At 43.4% G+C, this 27,232-nt stretch overlaps 1 protein-coding gene and 1 pseudogene across 1 annotated transcript in view; one reads left to right on the forward strand and one right to left on the reverse strand.

Moving 5' to 3' along the window:
* The window catches only part of LOC134957666 (histo-blood group ABO system transferase 2-like), a 141,343-nt gene that overhangs the window by 49,085 nt on the left and 65,026 nt on the right, over positions 1 to 27,232 (reverse strand). Inside the window, exon 2 of the mRNA XM_063939719.1 lies at positions 16,589 to 16,720. Within this exon, the coding sequence (XP_063795789.1) occupies positions 16,589 to 16,720 (132 nt within the window). The remainder of the gene's footprint in view (positions 1 to 16,588; positions 16,721 to 27,232) is intronic.
* LOC134964374 (5S ribosomal RNA) lies at positions 18,829 to 18,948 on the forward strand (annotated as a pseudogene).

Consider the following 27,232-nt stretch of genomic DNA (forward strand, 5'->3'; position numbering starts at 1 on the left):
TCTGAGTATAATGCCTGAGTGTGTATATACAGACTTCAGGATCGCCTCCTGCTTTCTATCAGCAGGTTCCTTAAGGGCGGCCGTATCCTGGGACGGTAGTGCCACATTTTTAGACAAACGTGTGAGCGCTTTATCCACCCTCGGGGGTGTTTCCCAACGTAACCTATCCTCTGGCGGGAAAGGGAACGCCATTAGTAGCTTCTTAGGAATTACCAATTTCTTATCAGGGAAAGCCCACGCTTCTTCACACACTTCATTTAATTCATCTGACGGGGGAAAAACTACAGGTAGTTTTTTCTCCCCAAACATAATACCCTTTTTTGTGGTACCTGGATGTAAATCAGAAATATTTAACACCTCTTTCATTGCCTCAATCATGCAGTGAATGGCCTTAACGGGCATTAAATTTGACTCATCGTCGTCGACACTGGTGTCAGTATCCGTGTCGACATCTACTTGTGCCACCTGAGATAACGGGCGTTTCAGAGCCCCTGATGACTTTTGAGACACCTGGACAGGCACGAGCTGAAGACTCGGCTGTCCCACAGTCGGCATGTCGTCAAATTTTTTGTGTAAGGAGTCTATACGTGCACTCATTTCCTGCCATAATACCATCCACTCAGGTGTCTGACCCCCAGGGGGTGACATCCCTGCTAAAGGCATCTGCTCCCCCTCCACATCATTATCCTCCTCAAACATGTCGACACAGCCGTACCGACACACTCCACACACACAGGGAATGCTCAAATAGAGGACAGGACCCACAAAAGCCCTTTGGGGGGACAGAGTAAGAGTATGCCAGCACACACCAGAGCGCTATATATATATACAGGGACTAACTGAGTTATGTCCCTAATAGCTGCTTTTTATATAATATACTGTATACAGTGCCAATTTTAATGCCCCCCCTCTCTTTTCCCTCTTACTGTACTGTAGAATTGCAGGGAAGAGCCAGGGAGCTTCCTTCCAGCCGAGCTGTGAGGGAAAAATGGCGCCAGTGTGCTGAGGAGATAGGCTCCGCCCCTTTTTTGCGGCCTATTCTCCCGCTTTTTATGGGATTCTGGCAGGGGTATTTACCTCATATATAGCCCCAGGGGCTATATATTGAGGTATTTTAGCCAGCCAAGGTGTTTTTATTGCTGCCTCAGGGCGCCCCCCCCAGCGCACTGCACCCTCAGTGACCGGAGTGTGAAGTGTGTATGAGGAGCAATGGCGCACAGCTGCAGTGCTGTGCGCTACCTTGGTGAAGACAGGATGTCTTCATGCCGCCGATTTTCCGGACCATCTTCTTGCTTCTGGCTCTGTAAGGGGGACGGCGGCGCGGCTCCGGGACCGAACATCAAGGCTGGGCCTGCGGTCGATCCCTCTGGAGCTAATGGTGTCCAGTAGCCTAAGAAGCCCAAGCTAGCTGCAAGCAGGCGAGTTCGCTTCTTCTCCCCTTAGTCCCTCGCTGCAGTGAGCCTGTTGCCAGCAGGTCTCACTGAAAATAACAAATTCTAAGACTATAACTTTCTAAGAGCTCAGGAGAGCCCCTAGTGTGCATCCAACCTCGGCCGGGCACGAAATCTAACTGAGGCTTGGAGGAGGGTCATGGTGGGAGGAGCCAGTGCACACCAGGTAGTCTAAGATCTTTCTAGAGTGCCCAGCCTCCTTCGGAGCCTACTATTCCCCATGGTCCTTACGGAGTTCCCAGCATCCACTAGGACGTTAGAGAAATATATATTAGTGATGAGCCGGTTTGGTTTCTCGGAAACCGAACCCCCCGAACTTCACCCATTTTACACGGGTCCGAGGCAGGTTCAAACCTTCCCGCCTTGCTCGGCTAACCTGAGCGCGCCCGAACGTCATCATCCCGCTGTCGAATTCTCGCGAGATTCGGATTCTATATAAGCAGCCGCGCGTCGCCGCCATTTTCACTCGTGCATTGGAGATGATAGGGAGAGGACGTGGCTGGCGTCCTCTCCGTTTATTGTTGAACTTGATTGCTTTATTGCTTAATTGTAGGGAGGACTGGGGAGCAGCTGTTAGGAGGAGTACAGTGCAGAGTTTTGCTGATCAGTGACCACCAGATTTATCCATTCTCTGCCTGAAAAAAACGCTCCATATCTGTGCTCAGTGTGCTGCATAATATATCTGTGCTCACACTGCTTAATTGTGGGGACTGGGGAGCAGCTGTATTATATAGCAGGAGTACAGTGCAGAGTTTTGCTGACAGTGACCACCAGTATACGTTGTCTGCCTGAAAAACCCTCCATATCTGTGCTCAGTGTGCTGCTTTATTGTGGGGACTGGGAACCACCAGTATAATTAATATTATATAGGAGGAGTACAGTGCAGAGTTTTGCTGACCAGTGACCACCAGTATACTATATATAGCAGTACGATACGGAAGGCCACTGCTGTGCCTACCTCTGTGTCGTCATTAAGTATACTATCCATCTACATTCTATACCTGTGGTGCATTTTAGTTTTGCAGTTTGCTGACACAGTGACCACCAGTATACTATATATAGCAGTACGATACGGAAGGCCACTGCTGTGCCTACCTCTGTGTCGTCATTAAGTATACTATCCATCTACATTCTATACCTGTGGTGCATTTTAGTTTTGCAGTTTGCTGACACAGTGACCACCAGTATACTATATATAGCAGTACGATACGGAAGGCCACTGCTGTGCCTACCTCTGTGTCGTCATTAAGTATACTATCCATCTACATTCTATACCTGTGGTGCATTTTAGTTTTGCAGTTTGCTGACACAGTGACCACCAGTATACTATATATAGCAGTACGATACGGAAGGCCACTGCTGTGCCTACCTCTGTGTCGTCATTAAGTATACTATCCATCTACATTCTATACCTGTGGTGCATTTTAGTTTTGCAGTTTGCTGACACAGTGACCACCAGTATACTATATATAGCAGTACGATACGGAAGGCCACTGCTGTGCCTACCTCTGTGTCGTCATTAAGTATACTATCCATCTACATTCTATACCTGTGGTGCATTTTAGTTTTGCAGTTTGCTGACACAGTGACCACCAGTATACTATATATAGCAGTACGATACGGAAGGCCACTGCTGTGCCTACCTCTGTGTCGTCATTAAGTATACTATCCATCTACATTCTATACCTGTGGTGCATTTTAGTTATGCAGTTTGCTGACACAGTGACCACCAGTATACTATATATAGCAGTACGATACGGAAGGCCACTGCTGTGCCTACCTCTGTGTCGTCATTAAGTATACTATCCATCTACATTCTATACCTGTGGTGCATTTTAGTTTTGCAGTTTGCTGACACAGTGACCACCAGTATACTATATATAGCAGTACGATACGGAAGACCACTGCTGTGCCTACCTCTGTGTCGTCATTAAGTATACTATCCATCTACATTCTATACCTGTGGTGCATTTTAGTTTTGCAGTTTGCTGACACAGTGACCACCAGTATACTATATATAGCAGTACGATACGGAAGACCACTGCTGTGCCTACCTCTGTGTCGTCATTAAGTATACTATCCATCTACATTCTATACCTGTGGTGCATTTTAGTTTTGCAGTTTGCTGACACAGTGACCACAAGTATACTATATATAGCAGTACGATACGGAAGGCCACTGCTGTGCCTACCTCTGTGTCGTCATTAAGTATACTATCCATCTACATTCTATACCTGTGGTGCATTTTAGTTTTGCAGTTTGCTGACACAGTGACCACCAGTATACTATATATAGCAGTACGATACGGAAGGCCACTGCTGTTTCTACCTCTGTGTCGTCATTAAGTATACTATCCATCTACATTCTATACCTGTGGTGCGCCTCTTTTTTTCTTTGCATCATGTGCTGTTTGGGGACAATTTTTTTGAAGTGCCATCCTGTCTTGACACTGCAGTGCCACTCCTAGATGGGCCAGGTGTTTGTGTCGGCCACTTGTGTCGCTTATCTTAGTCACACAGCGACCTTGGTGCGCCTCTTTTTTTCTTTGCATCATGTGCTGTTTGGGGACAATTTTTTTGAAGTGCCATCCTGTCTTGACACTGCAGTGCCACTCCTAGATGGGCCAGGTGTTTGTGTCGGCCACTTGTGTCGCTTAGCTTAGTCACACAGCGACCTTGGTGCGCCTCTTTTTTTCTTTGCATCATGTGCTGTTTGGGGACTATTTTTTTGAAGTGCCATCCTGTCTTGACACTGCAGTGCCACTCCTAGATGGGCCAGGTGTTTGTGTCGGCCACTTGTGTCGCTTAGCTTAGTCACACAGCGACCTTGGTGCGCCTCTTTTTTTCTTTGCATCATGTGCTGTTTGGGGACTATTTTTTTGAAGTGCCATCCTGCCTGACACTGCAGTGCCACTCCTAGATGGGCCAGGTGTTTGTGTCGGCCACTTGTGTCGCTTAGCTTAGCCATCCAGCGACCTCGGTGCAAATTGTAGGACTAAAAATAATATTGTGAGGTGTGAGGTGTTCAGAATAGACTGGAAATGAGTGGAAATTATGGTAATTGAGGTTAATAATACTATGGGATCAAAATGACCCCCAAATTCTATGATTTAAGCTGTTTTTTAGGGTTTTTTGAAAAAAAACACCCGAATCCAAAACACACCCGAATCCGACAAAAAAATTTCGGTGAGGCTTTGCCAAAACGCGTCCGAATCAAAAACACGGCCGCGGAACCGAATCCAAAACCAAAACACAAAACCCGAAAAACGTCCGGTGCACATCACTAATATATATATATATATATATATATATATATATACTGTATGTGTATATATATATATATATATATATATATATATATATATATAAAACAAAAACACAATTCCTGAGTGCTCTATACTGATTGAATAGAATTCACAAAAATTCTTCCAAGAAGACCCAAGTGGATGTGTCCTGTACATGTTTCCTGGGGTCCTGAAATGGATAACCCCTCACCAGAAGGTCATCCAAACAAGAGGCCCAAGGCCAATTAGAATAAATATTAATTTCATATCACAATTCCAACATATCCATTTTCAGAATTTTTTTAGACAATTTTTACAGAAGTATTGTGCATAAAACTTGACTGATTCAATCAATGAGAAAGTGTCCAGTAAGTGATGATGACCTAAATAAACCCTCACCTTAACAAGGTGTAAACTCTAAAGGGAGTGTCTTCACAGACTGGATTAATGACAACTGGACCAGCCATGAGTCATTAATCCTGTCTGTGAATTACTGATAAATTGGGAAAGGACAACATTAGTGATTGAGTTTGTGTGCACACCTTTTTATTGTTTATCCACTCAACACCACCACTCCCTGACACCATTCCATACACGAAGTGTATTTCTTCTTACTTACCACCACTGCCTGGTAACATACCTCACCCACTGAAACTCCCTCCATCATCACTCTCTCACTAATACCACACCCAAAGAAATAAGTAACACACCTCAAATTTATGGTGTTGGTTTGTTGATTTGATGTCATAAGTAACACACCCCAGCTTTTATAGGTAAAGGTTGCTAAAAGGACATATTTCAATTGTTTGAAATGTAGCTATTGTATGTTATCAGGAACTACTGATATGAAGTCTACACTATGTGGAATAATATGTTTTTACAGATCACAATTTTATTTGAATGCACTGATTCCCAATTCTGTAGACTGGCCAGGTGAAAAACCAGATTAGATCTAGTTGTTTGGTGCACAGGCTGAACAGAAATGTCTCTTTCAGCTTCACTAGGATCCTTAGCATGGTCCAAAGAAGATCATCCAAGTGCGTAATCAAACTGGTCAGAGATTAGGCAAAGCACTAGCAATCTGAATGGAATTTTTCACATTTGCAGCTAAATTATAAAGAACAAATTCTATCACTTCTGTATAATTTGAGTTATACAGTTAAAAGTCAGTGGGCAAAATTAGTCCACTTTTTTAATCAGATTAAATGTATTGGAAAGCATATATTGACTTACAGTAATTGTAATCATGGGTACATAAATTGTAAGCATGTATTTTAAGATTTTTTCTTAATTTCTCCTTAGAAGGCTACCATTATCAAAACTTAAAATATTGTGTAAAAATAATAGGACTGAGCTTTTAATTTGTTTAGTGCATTATTATCTTGCTCTGATAGAGCATAAAGCCTTTGAACAGTCTGCCAATGTCACAAGTCTATGAATAAGTGTGAAGTTCAATTAAACATTGTTAAGATACAGTACAAACATAGACACATTAAAATGTACCTAATACACCCTAACACTATGCATGTATTTAAACCCTAAAAAAAATGCTTGGCTTGGCTTGCACCCCATAGAGTTATGAGCAAAAAATAAGCAAATGTTTTCCTCCTTTGATTAACTGCTATGTTAGCAAGTTTCCAAGGTAACCTTGTGGCTCACTGAATTCCCCCTATAGTGAAAGCAAATATTTGGTAAGCTGAACCAATACTTGTAAGAATGCAGCCTATCATTTCACTATGACCTGGTGACATCACTGAGGCACAGAGAGCAATGGGCCTGATTAAGAAGTAGTACTCAAACTCAATGGTTTGCGTACTACTCTGATGATGGGTGGACCGGGCACGCGCAGGGCCCATTCTGCGTGGGTGTAGAATGGGTCCTGCATTGCAGCACACAGTTCCCTCCAGCTGTAGCATGACTGACATACTGTGGCTGTTTGAGTGGGCCAGCAATGGGGATCCATTTTACAAAATGGGGGAGTGTCACACACAATTTGTTGGAATGCCAGGGTCGGTGTCTACTGACTCAGATTTCCTGGCCCAGGCAGAGTGAAAAAAATGGCTATCCCAGGTAGGGTTGCCACCTCTCCCTGATTTCCTAGATTCTCCAGGATTTGGTGGCAACCCTCCAGGAGGCTTTTCCCTTCACCCGGATTTCCTGGATTCTCCAGGAATAAGGGGACCCTCGGAGCACCAGCAGTGCTCCTTGGCAGCCGAGGAACTCAGTGAACTACAGTGACTGTCTTGCAAGATGATGACATCAAATCTCGCGAGACTGTGTTCAACCCAGACTGAGCTGAAGCTGCCATCGGCAGCTCTTCCTCAGCGTTTCCCCGGGCTGCACCTGCAGACAGCAGACTGTGCCGAAGCTGCAGTGACACTGCCATCGGCAGCTCTTCCTCAGCGTTTCCCCGGGCTGTGGTGGTGAATTAACGCCGGCCCGGCTCATGTGAGAAGAGTAACAAGAGCTTACAGGCATGTCACACATATATTTATAATATACAGGTTGAGTATCTCTTATCCAAAATCACACATTTTTGGTTCCCTTACTGAGATAATGACACATATATATGTATATTATATTATATTATATATCTATATAATATATCTATATATACACATAATATACTGTATATGTCATTATCTCAGTAGGGGAACCAAAAATGTGGGATTTTTAATTTTAGATAAGGGATACTCAACCTGTATTGAGCATGCATGAAACAAATAGAGGCTCAAGTTTATATATATATATATATATATATATATATATATACACACACTGCTCAAAAAAATAAAGGGAACCCTAAAATAACACATCCTAGATCTGAATGAATGAAATATCCTTATTAAATACTTTGTTCTTTACATAGTTGAATGTGCTGACAACAAAATCACACAAAAATTATCAATGGAAATCAAATTTATTAACCCATGGAGGTCTGGATTTGGAGTCACACTCAAAATTAAAGTGGAAAAACACACTACAGGCTGATACAACTTCTATGTAATGTCCTTAAAACAAGTCAAAATGAGGCTCAGTAGTGTGTGTGGCCTCCACTTGCCTGTATGACCTCCCTACAATGCCTGGGCATGCTCCTGATGAGGTGGCAGATGGTCTCCTGAGGGATCTCCTCCCAGACCTGGACTAAAGCATCCGCCAACTCCTGGACAGTCTGTGGTGCAACATGGCATTGGTGGATGGAGCGAGACATGATGTCCCAGATGTGCTCAATTAGATTCAGGTCTGGGGAACAGGCGGGCCAGTCCATAGCATCAATGCCTTCATCTTGCAGGAACTGCTGACACACTCCAGCCACATGAGGTCTAGCATTGTCTTGCATTAGGAGGAACCCAGGGCCAACCGCACCAGCATATGGTCTCACAAGGGTTCTGAGGATCTCATCTCGGTGTCACAACTGAGGGCCTGAGCTGACGGGAGGCAGCCTCAGTTGTAGGGGCTGAGATGTACCGGAACCTGGGAGGTTGTATCAGACCCCTGGACATGTAAGTAACATGAATAATAACTGCCCGAAGGCGTGACCACGACAACTTGGATAAAAGTCAATGATGTTTATTATGACAACTCCGCAACACAGCAGCAGTAAAAGAAAACGTAAAAGTCAGCAAAGAATAAATACAGTTCCTGGGTACTACAGGATGGCAGGAGCCACAGGGCACTGGTAGTGTGAGATAGTTCTTATGATCTTCTAGATGGAAAGTCCTTACCAGGCCCGACTGTAGCAATGGAGATAACCCAGGATTGTGCCAGCTGGTGTTCCAGGAAAAGCTGGGTTGCTGAAGATAAAACAGCTGCTGTGGATACTGGCTGGAACCAGACTGTTGTTAGCACAGAGTGGATACTGGCTGGAACCAGTTAAATAATAAATGAACTTGGGAGCGATGAAATATGAACTGAAATGTAGAACTTGAGAGCGGAGAAATAATAATACCGGTGGAGAGTGGTAAAGTGTAGAAAGGACACCGGCCCTTTAAGGGAAGCTGTACTCTGCTGGAAGCTGAGCTGGAAGCAGGTAATGTTGTAGCTGGAAATAGATGAATCCACAATGGATTGGAGAGTCAGGCTACACCGCAGGTGGAATGCTGGTGCGGGTCTCTATGGTGGAAGTCTTGAGACAGGAGCTGGAACCTGGAAGACAATCACAGGAGAGAGACAAACAGGAACTAGGTTTGACAACCAAAGCACTGACGCCTTCCTTGCTCAGGCACAGTGTATTTATACCTGCAGCAAGGAAGGGATTGGCTAGGCAATTATGCAGATTATCAATACTGAGAACAGATTGGTGGAAATGATCAGCTGACAGAATCCAAGATGGCTGCGCCCATGCAGACACTTGGAGGGAAGTTTGGTTTGTAATCCATGTGGTAATGAAAACAGTAATGGCGGCGCCGGCCACCGGAGACAGGAGGCGCCAGGCTGACAGATGCACATCCAACCACGCGGACACAGCGGAGGCCGCGGCTGACGTAATCGCCACTCAGACACTCTGCATGCAGAAGTTCAGGGACGGCGGCGGAGGCCGCGGGAGACGCCATGCCAGGTGTAATATGGCGTTTACTGTGACAGCGTCCCAGAGTGACAGGAGAGGATACAGGAATGTACACATCAGGATAACAGATGGGATCCGGTCCTGGAGCGCTGAGCCAGCCTTAGGAGGCATCTGATGGGTAAGAAATGGCGTCCAGATACCCGGATCGTGACAGCACCCCCCCCTTTAGGAGTGGCCCCAGGACACTTCTTTGGCTTTTGAGGAAACTTGGAATGGAATCTCCGGACCAAGGCAGGAGCATGGACATCAGAAGCATTGGTCCATGAACGTTCCTCAGGACCATAACCCTTCCAGTCAATAAGATATTGTAGTTGACCGTAACGGTGACGTGAGTCCAGGATCTTGGCCACTTCATACTCAACGCCTCGTTGAGTTTGGACTTTCGGAGTTGGAGGAAGTGAGGAATGAAACCGATTCAAGATCAGCGGTTTCAACAGGGAAACATGGAATGTCCTGGGTATTTTTAAGAAGGGAGGCAACTGGAGTCTGTAAGCAACAGGATTGATGACTTGTTCAATCTTGAAAGGACCGATATAGCGAGGTGCAAACTTCATACTGGGAACTCTTAACCTCAAATTCTTCGTGGATAACCATACCCGATCACCCACCTTGAGAGCAGGAACTGCTCGACGCTTCTTATCCGCAAACTTCTTGTACCTGAACGATGCCTTGAGCAGAGCTGATCGTACGCTCTTCCAGATATTGGCAAACTGATGCAAGGTGATATCCACTGCGGGAACAGAAGTTGCTGGAAGCGGTTGGAACTCAGGGACTTTAGGGTGGAATCCAAAGTTAGTGAAGAATGGTGTTGAAGCAGATGAAGAATGATACTGGTTGTTATGACAGAACTCGGCCCAGGGAAGTAATTGAACCCAGTCATCTTGAGAGGAGGACACATAGATGCGGAGGAAGGCCTCCAAGTCCTGATTCACCCTCTCGGTTTGACCATTGGTCTGAGGATGGTAAGCCGTGGAAAACTTTAGCTTGACTTGGAGGACTTGACATAAACTCCGCCAGAATTTGGCTGTGAATTGAACTCCTCGATCTGAGATAATTTCTTCAGGAAGACCGTGGAGTCGGAAGATCTCTTGTATGAATACTTGAGCCAACTTGGAGGCTGACGGAAGACCGGTGAGAGGAATGAAGTGTGCCATCTTGGTGAACCGGTCAACTACCACCCAGATGGTATTGAACTTGTTGCACATGGGTAAGTCTGTAATGAAATCCATCGACAAGTGGGTCCATGGTCGACGGGGAACGGATAGTGGAACCAGTTGCCCCGCAGGCGACTGGCGGGATACTTTATGTTGGGCACACTTTGGGCAAGATGCAATAAACTCCAAGACGTCCTTTTTCAGAGTTGGCCACCAATAGGACCTAGAGATAAACTCCAGGGTTTTTTGGATACCTGTATGTCCGGCAAAACGGGAAGCATGGGCCCAATGCATGAGCTTCTTCCTTAGCATCGGCTTCACAAAACTTTTCCCTGATGGGGGCGTAGAGTCCATCCCTACCGTGGAGAATGCCAACGGATTTGTAATAGGATGCTTGTCTGAAGACTCTGACTCATTTTCTTGCTCCCATGAGCGGGAAAGGGCATCGGCCTTGCGATTCTGAGAGCCCGGACAGAACTGGAGTTTAAAGTCGAACCTGGAAAAGAAAAGTGCCCATCTGGCCTGACGAGGGTTGAGACATTGTGCGCCCTTCAGGTATAAAAGGTTCTTGTGGTCTGTAAGTATGGTGATTGAATGAGAAGCTCCCTCCAACAGATACCTCCACTCTTCTAGAGCGAGCTTGATGGCTAGCAACTCCTGGTCGCCAATGGCATAGTTGCGCTCAGCTGGGGAGAACTTCCGGGAGAAGAAACTGCAAGGGTGCAAATGGCCATCTTTAGCCCTCTGAGATAACACCGCTCCTACTCCAACGGAGGAGGCATCCACCTCTAAGATGAAAGGAGAGTCGATGTCAGGCTGTTTCAGAACAGGCGCAGAGATGAACCTTTGTTTTAAAAGATGAAATGCTTGCATGGCTTCTTCAGACCACTTGGACGGGTTAGCACCCTTCTTAGTGAAAGCAGTAATAGGTGCCACAATGGTGGAAAAGTCTCGTATAAACTTTCGGTAATAGTTGGCGAACCCTAAGAACCTCTGGACCCCTTTGAGGGTTAAGGGTACCGGCCAATTTTGGATTGCTTGTAGTTTCTCAGGATCCATCTCTAGTCCGGAACCGGACACAATGTACCCTAGAAACGGAATGGACTTGACTTCAAAGACGCATTTTTCTAATTTGCAATAGAGATGATTGACACGGAGACGGGACAGAACCTCTTTAACCCAAAAACGATGTTCCTCTAAATCGTTGGCAAAAATGAGGATATCGTCTAGATAGACCACGACATGACGGTATAGAATGTCTCTGAAGATCTCATTGACAAAATGCTGGAAGACAGCTGGAGCATTGCTCAATCCGAAGGGCATGACGAGGTACTCATAATGTCCGTCACGGGTGTTAAAGGCGGTCTTCCACTCGTCACCCTCACGGATCCGGATGAGATTGTATGCACCTCGCAAGTCCAGCTTTGTAAAGATGGTAGCTCCGCTAACTCTGTCAAAGAGCTCAGTAATCAGGGGTAAAGGATAACGGTTCTTGATGGTAATGTCGTTCAAACCTCTGTAGTCGATGCACGGCCGCAGACCACCATCTTTCTTTTTTACAAAAAAGAAGCCTGCGCCGGCTGGAGAAGAAGAAGGTCGAATGAACCCCTTTGCTAGGTTCTCTTTAATATATTCCTCCATAGAATGCGTCTCAGGCAGAGACAACGGATAAGTTCGGCCTCGAGGTGGAACCTTCCCTGGAACGAGATCAATCGGACAGTCCCATTCTCTATGAGGAGGAAGGATATCAGCAGAAGCTTTACTGAACACATCCGTGAAATCTTGATATGGAGGAGGTGGAACATCAGACGACCTGGGGGAGGAAGAACAGACAGGCAATACTTTAAACAAACATGTCTCAGCACAGGAGGAACCCCATGCCAGGATTTGCGTAGTCGTCCAATCAATTGTAGGATTGTGAAGACGGAGCCATGGAAGGCCCAGGACCACAGGATGTGTGGCTCTTGGAATCACTAAAAAAGAAATAAGTTCGGAATGAAGAACTCCCACTCTCAGACGAACTGGTAGAGTCCTTAAAGAAATAACTGCATCAAAAATTTTGCTGCCATCCACGGCAGTTAAAGAAATGGACGAAGGAAGTCTCTCGGTGGGTAGGGACCACCGTTTAACATAGGCTTCGGTAATAAAGTTCCCAGCTGCTCCGGAATCAAGGAGGGCAATGACGTTCCGATAACGTTGAGCAACTTGAAGCGAGACTGGGAGATTACAATCTTGAGGAGATGGAGAGGAGATCATTACTCCTAGCCGGCCCTCTCCTTGGCGAGCTAGGATTTGGAGTTTCCCGGACGTTTGGGACAGGCATTAATGGTGTGAGACGGAGCTGCACAATAGAGACAGAGAAACTCGGAGAGACGTCTTCGGCGCTCAGCAGGAGTTAAACGGGAACGGCCAAGTTGCATGGGCTCATCTTTAGATGGTGACAGTTGACGAGGAGGAGGAGCAGAAGATTTTGGAGCAGATGATCTTCCACGCTCAGTTGCTCTCTCTCTGAAACGTAAATCAACTTTCGTGCAGAGTGAGATTAGCTCATCTAACTTAGAAGGTAAGTCTCTGGTAGCTAACTCATCTTTAATACGCTCAGATAAGCCATGCCAGAATGCAGCATACAGGGCCTCGTCGTTCCATGCCAGTTCGGATGCCAGGATCTGGAACTGTATCAGATATTGTCCTACAGTACGTGACCCCTGGCGTAAACGGAGAATCTCGGATGAAGCTGAGGTTACCCGGCCTTGCTCGTCGAAGATGCGCCTGAATGTTGACACGAAGGCAGTGTAGGAAGATAGCAGGGTGTCGGACCTCTCCCATAACGGTGATGCCCAATCAAGGGCTGAGCCACTGAGAAGAGAAATAATGTAGGCAATTTTTGTACGGTCACTGGGAAAATTGCCAGGTTGTAGCTCAAACTGAATCTCACACTGGTTGAGAAATCCCCTGCAGAATCTTGGAGATCCGTCAAATTTTGCTGGCGTTGGAAGATGAAGACGTGGAGCAGAAATGGGTAAGGTGGGTGGGGTTATAGCTGGAGTCACTGTGGTTGACGCACCAGACGCGCCTGATCCACGGAGAGTTGTCTGAATCCCATCCAGCCGAGTAGAGAGATCCTGGAGACAGCGGATGATGTGGCCCTGTGCAGCCTCCTGATGTTCTAGTCGGGCTGTCAGTTCTTGCATCGGCCTGGCCGCTTGATCCTGGTCTCCGGCTGGATTCATTAGGTCAGTGCTTACTGTCACAACTGAGGGCCTGAGCTGACGGGAGGCAGCCTCAGTTGTAGGGGCTGAGATGTACCGGAACCTGGGAGGTTGTATCAGACCCCTGGACATGTAAGTAACATGAATAATAACTGCCCGAAGGCGTGACCACGACAACTTGGATAAAAGTCAATGATGTTTATTATGACAACTCCGCAACACAGCAGCAGTAAAAGAAAACGTAAAAGTCAGCAAAGAATAAATACAGTTCCTGGGTACTACAGGATGGCAGGAGCCACAGGGCACTGGTAGTGTGAGATAGTTCTTATGATCTTCTAGATGGAAAGTCCTTACCAGGCCCGACTGTAGCAATGGAGATAACCCAGGATTGTGCCAGCTGGTGTTCCAGGAAAAGCTGGGTTGCTGAAGATAAAACAGCTGCTGTGGATACTGGCTGGAACCAGACTGTTGTTAGCACAGAGTGGATACTGGCTGGAACCAGTTAAATAATAAATGAACTTGGGAGCGATGAAATATGAACTGAAATGTAGAACTTGAGAGCGGAGAAATAATAATACCGGTGGAGAGTGGTAAAGTGTAGAAAGGACACCGGCCCTTTAAGGGAAGCTGTACTCTGCTGGAAGCTGAGCTGGAAGCAGGTAATGTTGTAGCTGGAAACAGATGAATCCACAATGGATTGGAGAGTCAGGCTACACCGCAGGTGGAATGCTGGTGAGGGTCTCTATGGTGGAAGTCTTGAGACAGGAGCTGGAACCTGGAAGACAATCACAGGAGAGAGACAAACAGGAACTAGGTTTGACAACCAAAGCACTGACGCCTTCCTTGCTCAGGCACAGTGTATTTATACCTGCAGCAAGGAAGGGATTGGCTAGGCAATTATGCAGATTATCAATACTGAGAACAGATTGGTGGAAATTATCAGCTGACAGAATCCAAGATGGCTGCGCCCATGCAGACACTTGGAGGGAAGTTTGGTTTGTAATCCATGTGGTAATGAAAACAGTAATGGCGGCGCCGGCCACCGGAGACAGGAGGCGCCAGGCTGACAGATGCACATCCAACCACGCGGACACAGCGGAGGCCGCGGCTGACGTAATCGCCACTCAGACACTCTGCATGCAGAAGTTCAGGGACGGCGGCGGAGGCCGCGGGAGACGCCATGCCAGGTGTAATATGGCGTTTACTGTGACAGCGTCCCAGAGTGACAGGAGAGGATACAGGAATGTACACATCAGGATAACAGATGGGATCCGGTCCTGGAGCGCTGAGCCAGCCTTAGGAGGCATCTGATGGGTAAGAAATGGCGTCCAGATACCCGGATCGTGACACTCGGTACCTAATGGCAGTCAGGCTACCTCTGGCGAGCACATGGAGATCTGTGCGGCCCCCCCAAAGAAATACCACCCCACACCATTACTGACCCACTGCCAATCCGGTCATGCTGGAGGATGTTGCAGGCAGCAGAACGTTCTCCTTGGTGTCCCCAGACTCTGTCACGTCTGTTACATGTGCTCAGTGAGAACCTGCTTTCATCTGTGAAGAGCACAGGGCGCCAGTGGTGAATTTGCCAATCTTGGTGTTCTCTGGCAAATGCCAAACGTACTGCACGGTGTTGGGCTGTAAGCACAACCCCCACCTGCGGACGTCGGGCCCTCATTCCGCCCTCATGGAGTCTGTTTCTGATCATTTGAGTAGACACATGCACATTTGTGGCTTGCTGGAGGTCATTTTGCAGGGCTCTGGCAGTGCTCCTCCTGTTCCTCCTTGCACAAAGGCGAAGGTAGCGGTCCTGCTGCTGGGTTGTTGCCCTCCTACGGCCTCCTCCACATCTCCTGATGTACTGGCCTGTCTCCTGGTAGCGCCTTCATGCTCTGGACACTACGCTGACAGACACAGCACACCTTCTTGCCACAGCTCGCATTGATGTGCCATCCTGGATGAGCTGCACTACCTGAGCCACTTGTGTGGGTTGTAGACTCCGTCTCATGCTACCACTAGAGTGAAAGCACCGCCAGCTTTCAAAAGTGACCAAAACATCAGCCAGAAAGCATAGGAGCTGAGAAGTGGTCTGTGGTCACCACCTGCAGAACAACTCCTTTATTGGGGGTGTCTTGCTAATTGCCTATAATTTCCACCTGTTGTCTATTCCATTTGCACAACAGCATGTGAAATTGATTGTCAATCAGTGTTGCTTCCTAAGTGGACAGTTTGATTTCACAGAAGTGTGATTGACTTGGAGTTACATTGTGTTGCTTAAGTGTTCCCTTTATTTTTTTGAGCAGTGTATATATTTATATACATATATATATATATATATATATATATATGTGTATATTTTTTAATCACTAACAGACACCTTTTAGTAGTGCATTTGTTTGTTTAACCTGTTGAAGCTTGATATTGATTAGGTTATGTGAAACACTTACACTTCCATGGTTCTTCCCTCTTTCACACAATCTAGTTTTAAGGCACCAAATGCCTGTAATTTATCAACGTGGCGTATATTATATTCCTATTTATATAGATACACTGTTTCATTTAGATTGTTTGTACGTAAAATATTTTATAAATATGGTACATCATTTTATTTACATGAACATTGCTTAGGAAGAAGGGGAGGGGGGGAATCTCCAGGAATCGATGATGCATGAGGTGTCAACCCTAATCCCAGGGGTTATTCAGAAGGACAATGTGTTTTCAAGTGGTCCAGTGTTGCATCCTTGGACACAGCAGCGGCGGATCACATTAGCTGTCAGGAGGTGTCACTTTACACAAGACGCTTTAGACAGCATTAGCATCATTTAGCATTAGAGGCTTCTCTCAGCTGCTACCGATTGCATATTTCCACATTTTATTCAGTCACTTTATAGAAGAGCTAAACTCAACATGTCAGGAAAGCCTACCTAAATCCGACGCTGTTTATAAGTTGTTTTCTTTCAAAGTGCGCCAACTCTATGGATTTGTCAATTACATTTTGCGACCAATTACACTTCAGTTTTTGCTGTGCTTGAAAAATTAGTTCTGGGTTCTGGAAGCTGTAAAACAGATTTAAAGAGGTTAATTTTGAGATTACCAGATCAAAAACAACCTCAAAAGTACTTGTAACAGACAATTACTGTAATGCATTTGTAGTACTGTATACAATGTAGGTGGCTCATTGACAATTATAAGCATCAACAATAAAGTACTGTACCATTGATTTATAGTGGGTGGGAATAGCAAGTTCAAAATTACAGTGATACTTAGTAATAGAAAAAACAACTGTATATCTTAAAGTATACCTGGTGTTTAGGGTTATAGAAGGAAACCAGATTTGCTGTTGTTTAGTATCTTGCAAACCTAACTAATTAGTTTAAAAAAAAATGTATTTCTAAGAAAGTTTATTCATATGAATTAGATGATATATTCTTTTTATATCATACCATTTGTGTAAAAAATCTGACAGCAAGGCTCAAGAATGGATTCCATATGCACCTCATACACTCTTTGGGGGAATTCAATACTGTGGACTAATTGATCCCCCAGAGCTCTCCAATTATCCCTGAATACAGCCCGATGCCGACACCTATCATGAATTTTTTTCCGGGACCTGCTGAGGTGCCAAAAAATTATTCCTGATAAATGCCTTGTTTTTGCGATCCTGGCAGCGAAAACACATAAGGGGGGTACACACAGAGAGATCAGTGCTTAAATTCTAAGCAATCTGACTAGATTGCTTAGAACTAAGAAAACCCAACAATAGAGAGTTGGAAAGTAGACTCTTGTGTGGGAGCACTCAAATTCAGAGGATTGGGTGTGTATTAATCAATTCTGATAAAACATAACTTTATTTATTGATTATTAAAAGGTGATTATAGGAGTGTATTGACGTTCTGTGATCAAGCTACACTGCGAAACGTACGTCACTCTCTTCAGCGGTCACGTGGTGCGCACACGTGATCGCAACAACCGGAACTCAAGGACAGTTACCCGGGCAACGGCGGCAAGCCGTTGAGAGCCGGGAGACACACCGCGACTACACGCTGCACTACTTTGGAGAGCAGCGGCTGCATGTGGATCCAAGCAGCGTTAAGGAAACAGCTGACAACCTCTCCACACCCTCCACACTGAAGTCAGTATACGGCTTCATTTTTACTGCACCTCCGGAGCCTTGTTACTAACAGGACTTACCAGCGGCAGTTTTCCACAGACAGCTCCTTTGGTATTGGTATCGTATGAACTCATACCTTATACCTAAAAACCTTTTTTTCAGCATATTTATTACAGCCACACTAGGCTATTAATTTGCCTTAAATCAATACACTGAGATGTTGCCTGTGTGTATGTGCATATACATAGACATCTAACAAGATTTCCGCTGAAGATATTTATATTATATAATGTGAGCAATTTCACGCACTGTCTCTATGTGCCTATCAAGGATAGGTTAAGTCCTATAGCTATCAGAGTATTATAGTGTATGTACATATTCTGATTGCTCCAAGAGGTGCTGGATTTGTATGGTACCCAATAGGCATTGGGAGTGAACTGGTATATTCTTAAGTATGGCAGATTATTGTACAAAGAATCTTCAAGCTGTGTTTTAGCTTCAACTTTGCAGCAAACTGCTACTTAATTATTTTTATGTACATTGCCTTCTGCTATGGGTATCGAAGAATATTCTTAGCTGTTTTTTTGCTCTCTCTCTCTCACTATAGCCTCTCTGACATGTTGTAAGAGATTTTTTTGCAAATGTATGATCAGGCTTGAGAGGCTCACATACAGTGAGAATTTGTTTCGGTGTGTGTGACATAAATTATTAGAGGCTACATATACCATATTTTTGATTACACAACAATTATGACAGCAACAGGATTGCTATAATTGTCGCCTCATCATATATCACCACTTTATCCCAGCTATGCAAGTGGACGCCCTTGCATAGAATATTTTTATATGTTAATTGTCCTCATCGTAATTTTGCTAAATTGCACAGTGGACTCCCCTGCATATAATTATTGCACATGATTAATATATTGCTACAATTTCATTTCCATGGTCATAAGATAATTACAGATACTGAACATACGACTGATTCAGATCACCTTCGATATATAATTTTGGCGATACGGGTATTGGGATTGACTGAACGGGCAGATTAAATAATTGCGGACATACCCCGCTGGAGATGCCCGATCTCGTCTGATCTTGGAAGCCAAGCAGTGGAGGGCCGGGTCAGTACTCGGATGGGAGACCACCCTGGAACACCCTGGTACTGCAAAAAATTATTTTGCCCGATCTAGAGTGATCCCCAATAATACCAATTGGCATTCGGTTCTGTATGATTTATGATTTAATTCTCTACGACTAAATAATCCTGAGTAGGATTGCTGAAGAACAAATGATGGTCATATATTACACAAAGGCATTACTGTGATCTTAGTAAAACCACTAGCTCAAAGTTTTGGATTTCCGGTTCTTATTGTGGTATTGAAAACCACATGAATTATACACAACACAGTGTTATATTTTCGCGTAGCTATACTATTCATGTACAATTCACTCCTATAATCACCTTTTAATAATGAATAAATAAAGTTATGTTTTATCAGAATTGATTAATACACACCCAATCCTCTGAATTTGAGTGCTCCCACACAAGAGTCTACTTTCCAACTCTCTATTGTTGGGTTTTCTTAGTTGACACTCCTATTGACTCTAGGGAGCAGCACTGATAGCAACAAATATTTGCAAAAGGATTTTTAATCCACATGCACAAGGTTGCTGTATCCATAACGGAATTTAGTGTCATAAATCAGTTTTTCAGGGGGCATAAGAAGTTTATTGCAGACTAGTGCGGTCCCAAAAAAAGCCTTTTTTCCAAATTAGATTGCTTAGAACTTAAGCACGGATCTCTCAGTGTGTATGCCCCACAGCGATAGCGATGCACGGCCCCGTGCGTCGCTATCACCGGTGTTAGATTGGCCTAACAGGTCGCTCATTTCACCGCTGAGTGAAATGAGCGAACCCCCCCGTCCACCCTCCCCATCCCTCGCTGAGCACACATCGTGCTGTGCTGAGCGGGGGGAGAGATGCGTGCTGAGCGGTCACTGATAGATCGCTCAGCACACATCTCTCCCCGTGTGTACGGGGCTTTAGGTACGTGAACTTATCACGGATCCTATGTGTTTTCTCCCATTAACAAGTAATTTTTTGGGGTAGTAAAAACAGGCTGTAATTGGATTGCCCAGAAAGAAAATACGGTAAAGTCCTGTTTTTACTGTCCGAAAAATTACCGGGGCTAATTGAATTCCACTTTTTACTAATTTTCCTGCAATACATACCACTACTTACACACATCCTTAAGGTACATATATACATAAATATACTGTATAATGATTAAAGAATGAAAAGTAAAAATTGATGATGAATTTGACCAGCTGTGCTAATGTTTTATATCATGCGATTGATAGTAGGATACTTTGCTTTTGAACTCAATTATTTTCGTGACAGTATCTAAGCATGAATGATTATCTATCCATATTGCATGACTGTACATAAGAATTGGGGGCAGATTTATTAACCCTTTTTTTTTTACAACAAAAAATTAGAAAAATCGTTTCACACTTTCACATTATTTTATTATCACTCAACTGTATTAAAGGGCATTTGGAAAAGTTTTCATGAAAAACTTCTCCAAACACTTTACCCACTTAACTGACAATTCCCCCCCCCGAAAAAAAAAACGCTCAGAAATTGTCTCTTTTATAATGTGTGAGTTAGGTAAAGAACACAATGATTTTATCCTTATCCAATATGATTTTAGTGTCAAAAAAGAAAACAAAAAATTAAATTAAACGGAATAGTTTTTTTCCCAAACATCAAATAATCAGTTGGCACCATCGATATACCAGTAACCTCATGACCATTGCAACTTTCCTTTATACAACGGTGACAGCCGACGGGTACACGGGAGCGGGCGGGGGGGGTGCTTGGGGGGTTAAATTACATTTCCCTTATTGTCTGCAGCCGCTGGGTGGAGGGTCCTGCCGTGCTGCCAACCAGCAATGATCGGCAGTATGGCAAACACTGGGGGGGAGGGTGCGGGAAGGCAGAGGGACCTTCTGGTCCCTCTGAGAGCAGCAGTGGAGGGAAGTTTATCTTTCCTGTAGCTGCAAACACTGATTATCTGACTGGTCGCATCCTGTGCAACCAGGTCAGATAAAGCACTTGCTGGTGTGATCATATCTGATGTGACCATGCCAGATTGCATTCCCCATACTTATAATGGGAAATGCAATCTGGCCGAATTTACTAAAAATAACAAATGTGAAAATAACCTCAATGAGTCCTGTCATAACTACGTCAACTTCAGCTGGCATAATCACAGGGATCATTGCGATATCCCTGCTTCTGCATAGCTTTCTCTGATCCCCCGGCAGAGAAAGCTGTGCAGTGACCTGATGGACACACATGCTGATCACAATTAAAATAAAGAAAAAAGTTTTAAAACATACCAGTGCCAAAGGCTGGGATCGGTGTTCCGGTGAGGGCTGCTGGTCATCGGGTCCTTCTGTGTGCTGCTGTTAACCCTGGTGCAGTAAAGTGATCTTGCTAAATGACAGCTCAATTTACCGCACCAGTGGTCATAGCAGCACACAGAATCCGATGCCCGGCAGCCCTCCAAGACCACCAATCACCTGCTCCTGGGACTGGTAAGTATAATTACCGATTGGGGGGTGGGTCTTGGCATGTGCAGGGGGAGTTGTCGAGATGTGCGCGTGTATATGGCGGCAGTGGCAACGTCAGCGGCACATGCGCAGTAGGAACTCTTGGTAGTTTATGGCAAAAAACAACCCGATAATGTTGGGGAGGGCATTTTCAGGGACAGAGATTTCTCGCAAGCTCTGTCCCTGCATGCGATTATTGATACATCCATGCGATGTATACAATAATCATATTGCAAGTTTGGACGATTTCATCACATGACAGCAGCATCCTGAGATGCAGATGGTGATAAATCAGCCCTTTAGTGTGTAAACATCTGGAACACAATTATTGTGTGTATGATTGTAAGTCCCACATCTAGGTTATCTGCTATGGTCTATATTAACAATACATAGTTAAATATGTCTAACACATAGATAATTTAGAGCAGAAAAGGAATTTAGGGGCAGATATATAAAGCAGTGAAAAGAGTGGTACAGTACATATAATTTTTTATTTGTTGCCATGGGCAATTTCTCACTTCTCCACTCTTTCCACTGCTTCATACATCTCCCCCTGAATTCCTCAGGATATTACCTAAGTTGCTGAATAATGATATTTGCTATAAATACAGTAGATATGATATAGTGATTAGTTTATTTGCCTCGCTATTAGATTCTCAGTATAATTAGCATGTCCTGTTTATAATTACATATTGGCTTCAGACATTTTTACTTGGTGGTGTCCAGAGAACTTTTTAGTTAGTGTATTGATACCAAAGTACAGTATATGCAAAACAATACACAGGAGTATGTGGTTATTTTCTATGTCACCAGCTAGCCACTGGGCATAGGCTGATTTATGTGTACGTGCAGGCTGACGTGTGTTTTTGAAAGGAGCTAATTCCTGTCTTACAAAAACAAGAGAATACAGTTATTTTCAGTGGGAAATACCCATTATGCACGTGGGGCACATGCCTAGGGGCGGCACTTGTTTTGGGGCAGAACTTGGATGCTTATGTTGGTATGGTCAGCCCAAAAAGTACCAGTAACTGCAAAATATTTCCACTGTACTGTACCATATGCGATCTTAAATGGAGTGTAAATGGGTAGGATATGCACATATTTCCCCTGTAACTGTAACTATTATTTATTTATTTATTTATTTATTTATTTATGATGAGAGATTTATATAGCGCACACATATTCTGCAGCACGTTACAGAGAATATTTGGCCATTCACATCAGTCCCTGCCCCAGTGGAGCTTACAATCTATATTCCCTACCACATGTAGATGTAGACACATTCACGCTAGGGTTAATTTTGTTGGGAGCCAATGACCCTAGAAGTATATTTTTTAATTGTGGAAGGAAATCGTAGTACCCAGAGTAAAGTCATGCAAGTACGGGGAGAATATACAAACTCCACACAGTTGGAGACATGGTGGGAATCAAACCTATGACCTCAGTGCTGTATAGATGATTAAAATGTCATAGTTAGTGGATTTTTTTTATAATTCTATTAAATAAAATGTGGGCTTATAACCATTCAACAAAAAAATGATTACCTTCATGGTTAGCAAGTTATGAATATGAATAAAATGAACCTCCCTGTAATGTTAAATTATTTAGTCAGCAAAAGAAAATCTGAAAAATAGGGTGATAATTATCTAGCACTAATGAGCTGCTGGATCCAAATATTAGGGCTGGGTACAGACTCAATCACAGTACAAAAGTGGCATCTATTGATTTCTAATTACCAGTGACTCATATTGCATTTTGCATAGGTTTCAAACACTCATTTAAAACACATAATTGTCATAAACATTAATGTTGTCTCAAAACTAAATGTCCCCAATTTTTGTATACATGCTTCTGACACTAACCTGCTGAAGAAATTCAGAAGCGACAACAAGCATACATGCTGGGCTATAGTATGGGGGGTCATTCCGACCCGATCGCTTGAGTCAGATCTGCGCATGCTGGGCGGCTGAAGGCCGTTGTATTGTAGTGATCGCCTCTGACTGATTGACAGGCAGAGGCAGTCGCTGGGCGGGAGGGGGCTGGATGGCGGGCCGTGGTGGCTGCGTGATGTCACATGCAGCCGCTGCGAACCGGGCAGCGAGGAGGTTCTCCAGGCCAGCCGCAGAAGCTACTCCTGAAATGCAAAAGCATCGCCGCTGTGCAATGCTTTTGCATTTCTGCGCAGGCGGCGGGCCAGCACTGACATGTGGGGCGGACTAGCCCTGTGCTGGGCATCCCCCCGCATGTCTTGATGCCTGATCGTAGCTGTGCTAAATTTATCACAGCTACGATCAACTCGGAATGTCCCCCATTATCCTCTACCTGGATCTATTTTTTATTCTTATTTCCGGATACCCAGATATCCAGGAAGGACATTGTCACATTTTGTGTAAGTGTATTTAAAGTTTGGGCATTCATCTTTCTCCAAATTATGCAGTCCTTAAGGACCCCATACACTAGTGCGATATTGCATGTTATTCTGCAATTGCGATGAGTTCCTGAGATGGATAGCATGAAAAATGTCAAATTGCATGTACTTTTCTTGCAATTGCGTGCTCCCGTGTGTCACTGTTACAGAGTAACTCCATTTTATCCATTTTAGAGAAATATATTATTATACAAAGAATGAATTGATAATATTGGCTTCTGTGACCTGAGGTGAATTAACATCCCTACACTGTAGCCTTGGCTAATTAGCATTTGAATAACCAAGCTCACATGGCCTCATCACTGATACAGCTAGCCCACATGCTGTGAAAGACACCCCCACAGGTTGAATATACCTGAACACTTGAAATCAGAGCCCACTCTCCCAAAACCACTGAGGCAGATGTACAGTAGCTGCACACAGCTACAAAGCCTCCAGAAGCATGGATTGCTCATCACCAGGACCGATCTCCTTACTAAGGCTAAGTATTGTATACACATGGCTTAATGTCATAGAATAGTTAAATATGTGTTTGTGGTACAATAGTTGTGAAACAATAGGCATAGAATAGTTACTTTGTAAATACATTTGACTTTAAGGTTAATGGTACTTGTGCAATCATGTGATTGTTATGTGTTTGTGATAATACTCTATGAAATCTGTAATGAATTGGAACAGTAGACAATCTGTAGCATAGCATTCCTGGTATACATTTGTGGATGGTGATTTATAACAGATTGTAGTGGTTTTGTATGGTGCATCTTGCTGAGGTATAGAAGTCAACACATACTTCCTTTTGTTACTGTAGTCATGTGCTTGTAGCAATGGCATGCTGATATTTGTGGTTACTTGGTGATCTGGTCTTGTGATGGCTCATATGGACAGCATGAGATATGTGGTGATGATATTGGAAGGCTGGAATTAGTTGGTTTTAGGCCTGAAAAGTTAGCATAATGTGGTACAGACCGGGATTGGCATATAATTACAGGCTACATTATATAGCATAGCCAGCATACAATATGCTCTGGTTAATGAGATACTGTGTTGGCTTGGAATTGTGAAATGTAATTAGATGGCTTGGAATTGTAAAATCAGCACATATGCATTATGTTGAAACTTATACATTCTGGAATATAGTGGAGTCTTTCAGAGATATGTAGTTTTTATATATGGCTTCTGCTATGTAACTTTATGGCCTAGCAAAGAATACCATGTGTTTGGACTTGCAAACCTAAAATGGCTGCTGGCATCCCCTTTTGAACCATATGTTACAGACTTTGGAATCATGGGAGTTTTCCTGAAATGGAGTCTAGCTTCTGTCCCATGCGGTCTGTGGACAATGCAGTCACATGCTGCCCCTCCCCCCCCCCCACACACACACACACACACACACAAACACACACACACATAAACCAAAACCAATCCCCTAAAATATCTTTAAGATATATATCCTTCCAATATATATCAATAAACCTAGGATTTCAATGTATGCAATCTGGGGTTTAGCAAAGTGCTTTGAGTGATATCTCCCCAGTAATATATATATATATATATATATATATATATATACACACATACATACATTCTCACACTTATTTCATCCTGTTTCTTACATAGTTTTAATCTGTGAAACTATTATATGGTGACTTGCATTGTATTTGACCAATACTGTTTAATGATAAAAGTGAATTCTATGAGTAGCAATTGTTTGTTGAAATCCATTCTTACGTTTTACATTCTATATAACTGGCGTGCATTCTTCCATGAACAGAATATTCCTAATGATTTAAAGATATATATGTCTACATTCAACCTCTGCGGGTTTGTTAATAAAAGGTACACAATTAGTGATGAATTATTATAAATCACTAAAAGGTTAAAATTATACATTTGCTTCAAAGATATGAAATATGGTAATATAATACAAGCAAAAGAATCAGACAGAGAAAAGGAGGGGAATAGAAAAGGAGAAAAGTATACCCCTTATCATTGGCGCCCAACAGTACTGCTTTCAATTTAAAAGCAGAAAACCCATATTATTATTATTTCTGTTTAAATCGCTTGTATACAAAATATACTTTATCTCTCTCCGTGCAAGATTTGGGTTTTTTCAGCACTAAGAAGTTTCCTCAAGACCAAGGATTCACACTGAAGACATTAACCAAGCAAGTATGGTTTTAATTTATAACTTCTATTTGTTACAGCAAATCCAGTTATCTAATGTATTATAAACTGTAGCACTCTCTACAAGTTTATAAAGCAAAAATGTTGCTGTTAAATCCCAACCTGCAATAAACCTGCAGATCAACTTGTTCACAGCCAATACAGCCAGGAATTATCACCATTGTTCTAATTGATGTACAAACAGTTCCTTCTCTGGCTGGTTTAAGACCTAAAATTTGCATACCAATAAGTTTCCTTGAATACTAAAGTAACTAAAGAATTTGTATGGGACAGAGTAAAAAATAATATTTGTTTTACAGTTGAAAGTCAAACTGCTTTAGTTTTGTTCTTAACAGATGCATAATTAATTGCAGCAACCCATATATGACTTGTAATTTTTTGGGGGATAAATAAAAAAGTTTTTATAGTTTTGAAGCAAAAATAAATAGAACTGAAAATTTATTGATAGCGATAATAATTTTTTTGTTTAACAGAAATGTATAGAAAGTATATTCCAATGTACTGTGCTGAAGTAATGACACAAACATTACTTAATTGGCAACTTTTCTAATGTTTGTTAAGGAAATCATACTTTACACAGGAAGGCTTTTAGCACCAATGTGAAGCATTATTTCAGCTTACCACACCTTGTTGTTTTGCTCAAAATTTTTGCAACAACAGAATGGGGGTATTGTTTACAGTGTACAAGACCCAATAAAACAGGGATCTGTACAGTAGCATTACTTAGCACACACTTGCAATGCATTTGCAATACAATTAGTTAAAATTAATAGATTGTTAATGACTGTTTATAAGAACCTTATTTAGGAAGAAGAAAAGAATATGGATCATTCTACCTATGCTAAACTTGCTAACACTATTTTCTTCTCTTTCCAGATGGACTAAGTGTTATTTTTTCTTGTTTACGTTCCTCTTTTTAGAAAAAGTTTGTGTAGATTCCATGGAATTATGGATACTTGACAGGTTTTAGTCAAGGGTGTGATATCTGAGTGCGGTACTCAGTCAAGGTATGAGCCGCGTGGGGCGCTCCCACGGACTCATAGATGTGACGCCTTAAGCGTAACATCTGGGGGACTCTATCCTGGTTGCAGTGGTACAAGGCATTCGTTGAATATGTCTTTGGAAGTTGTCTATGTGGGTACGTGCTTTGGCGACATATTAAGAATTTTAAGCAGACCAATGCACACTGGATACCTGTTTTAAGGCCGCTATTAGCGATTTCGGCT

Source organism: Pseudophryne corroboree, chromosome 9 (assembly GCF_028390025.1).
Source record: "Pseudophryne corroboree isolate aPseCor3 chromosome 9, aPseCor3.hap2, whole genome shotgun sequence".
Lineage (NCBI taxonomy): Eukaryota > Metazoa > Chordata > Amphibia > Anura > Myobatrachidae > Pseudophryne > Pseudophryne corroboree.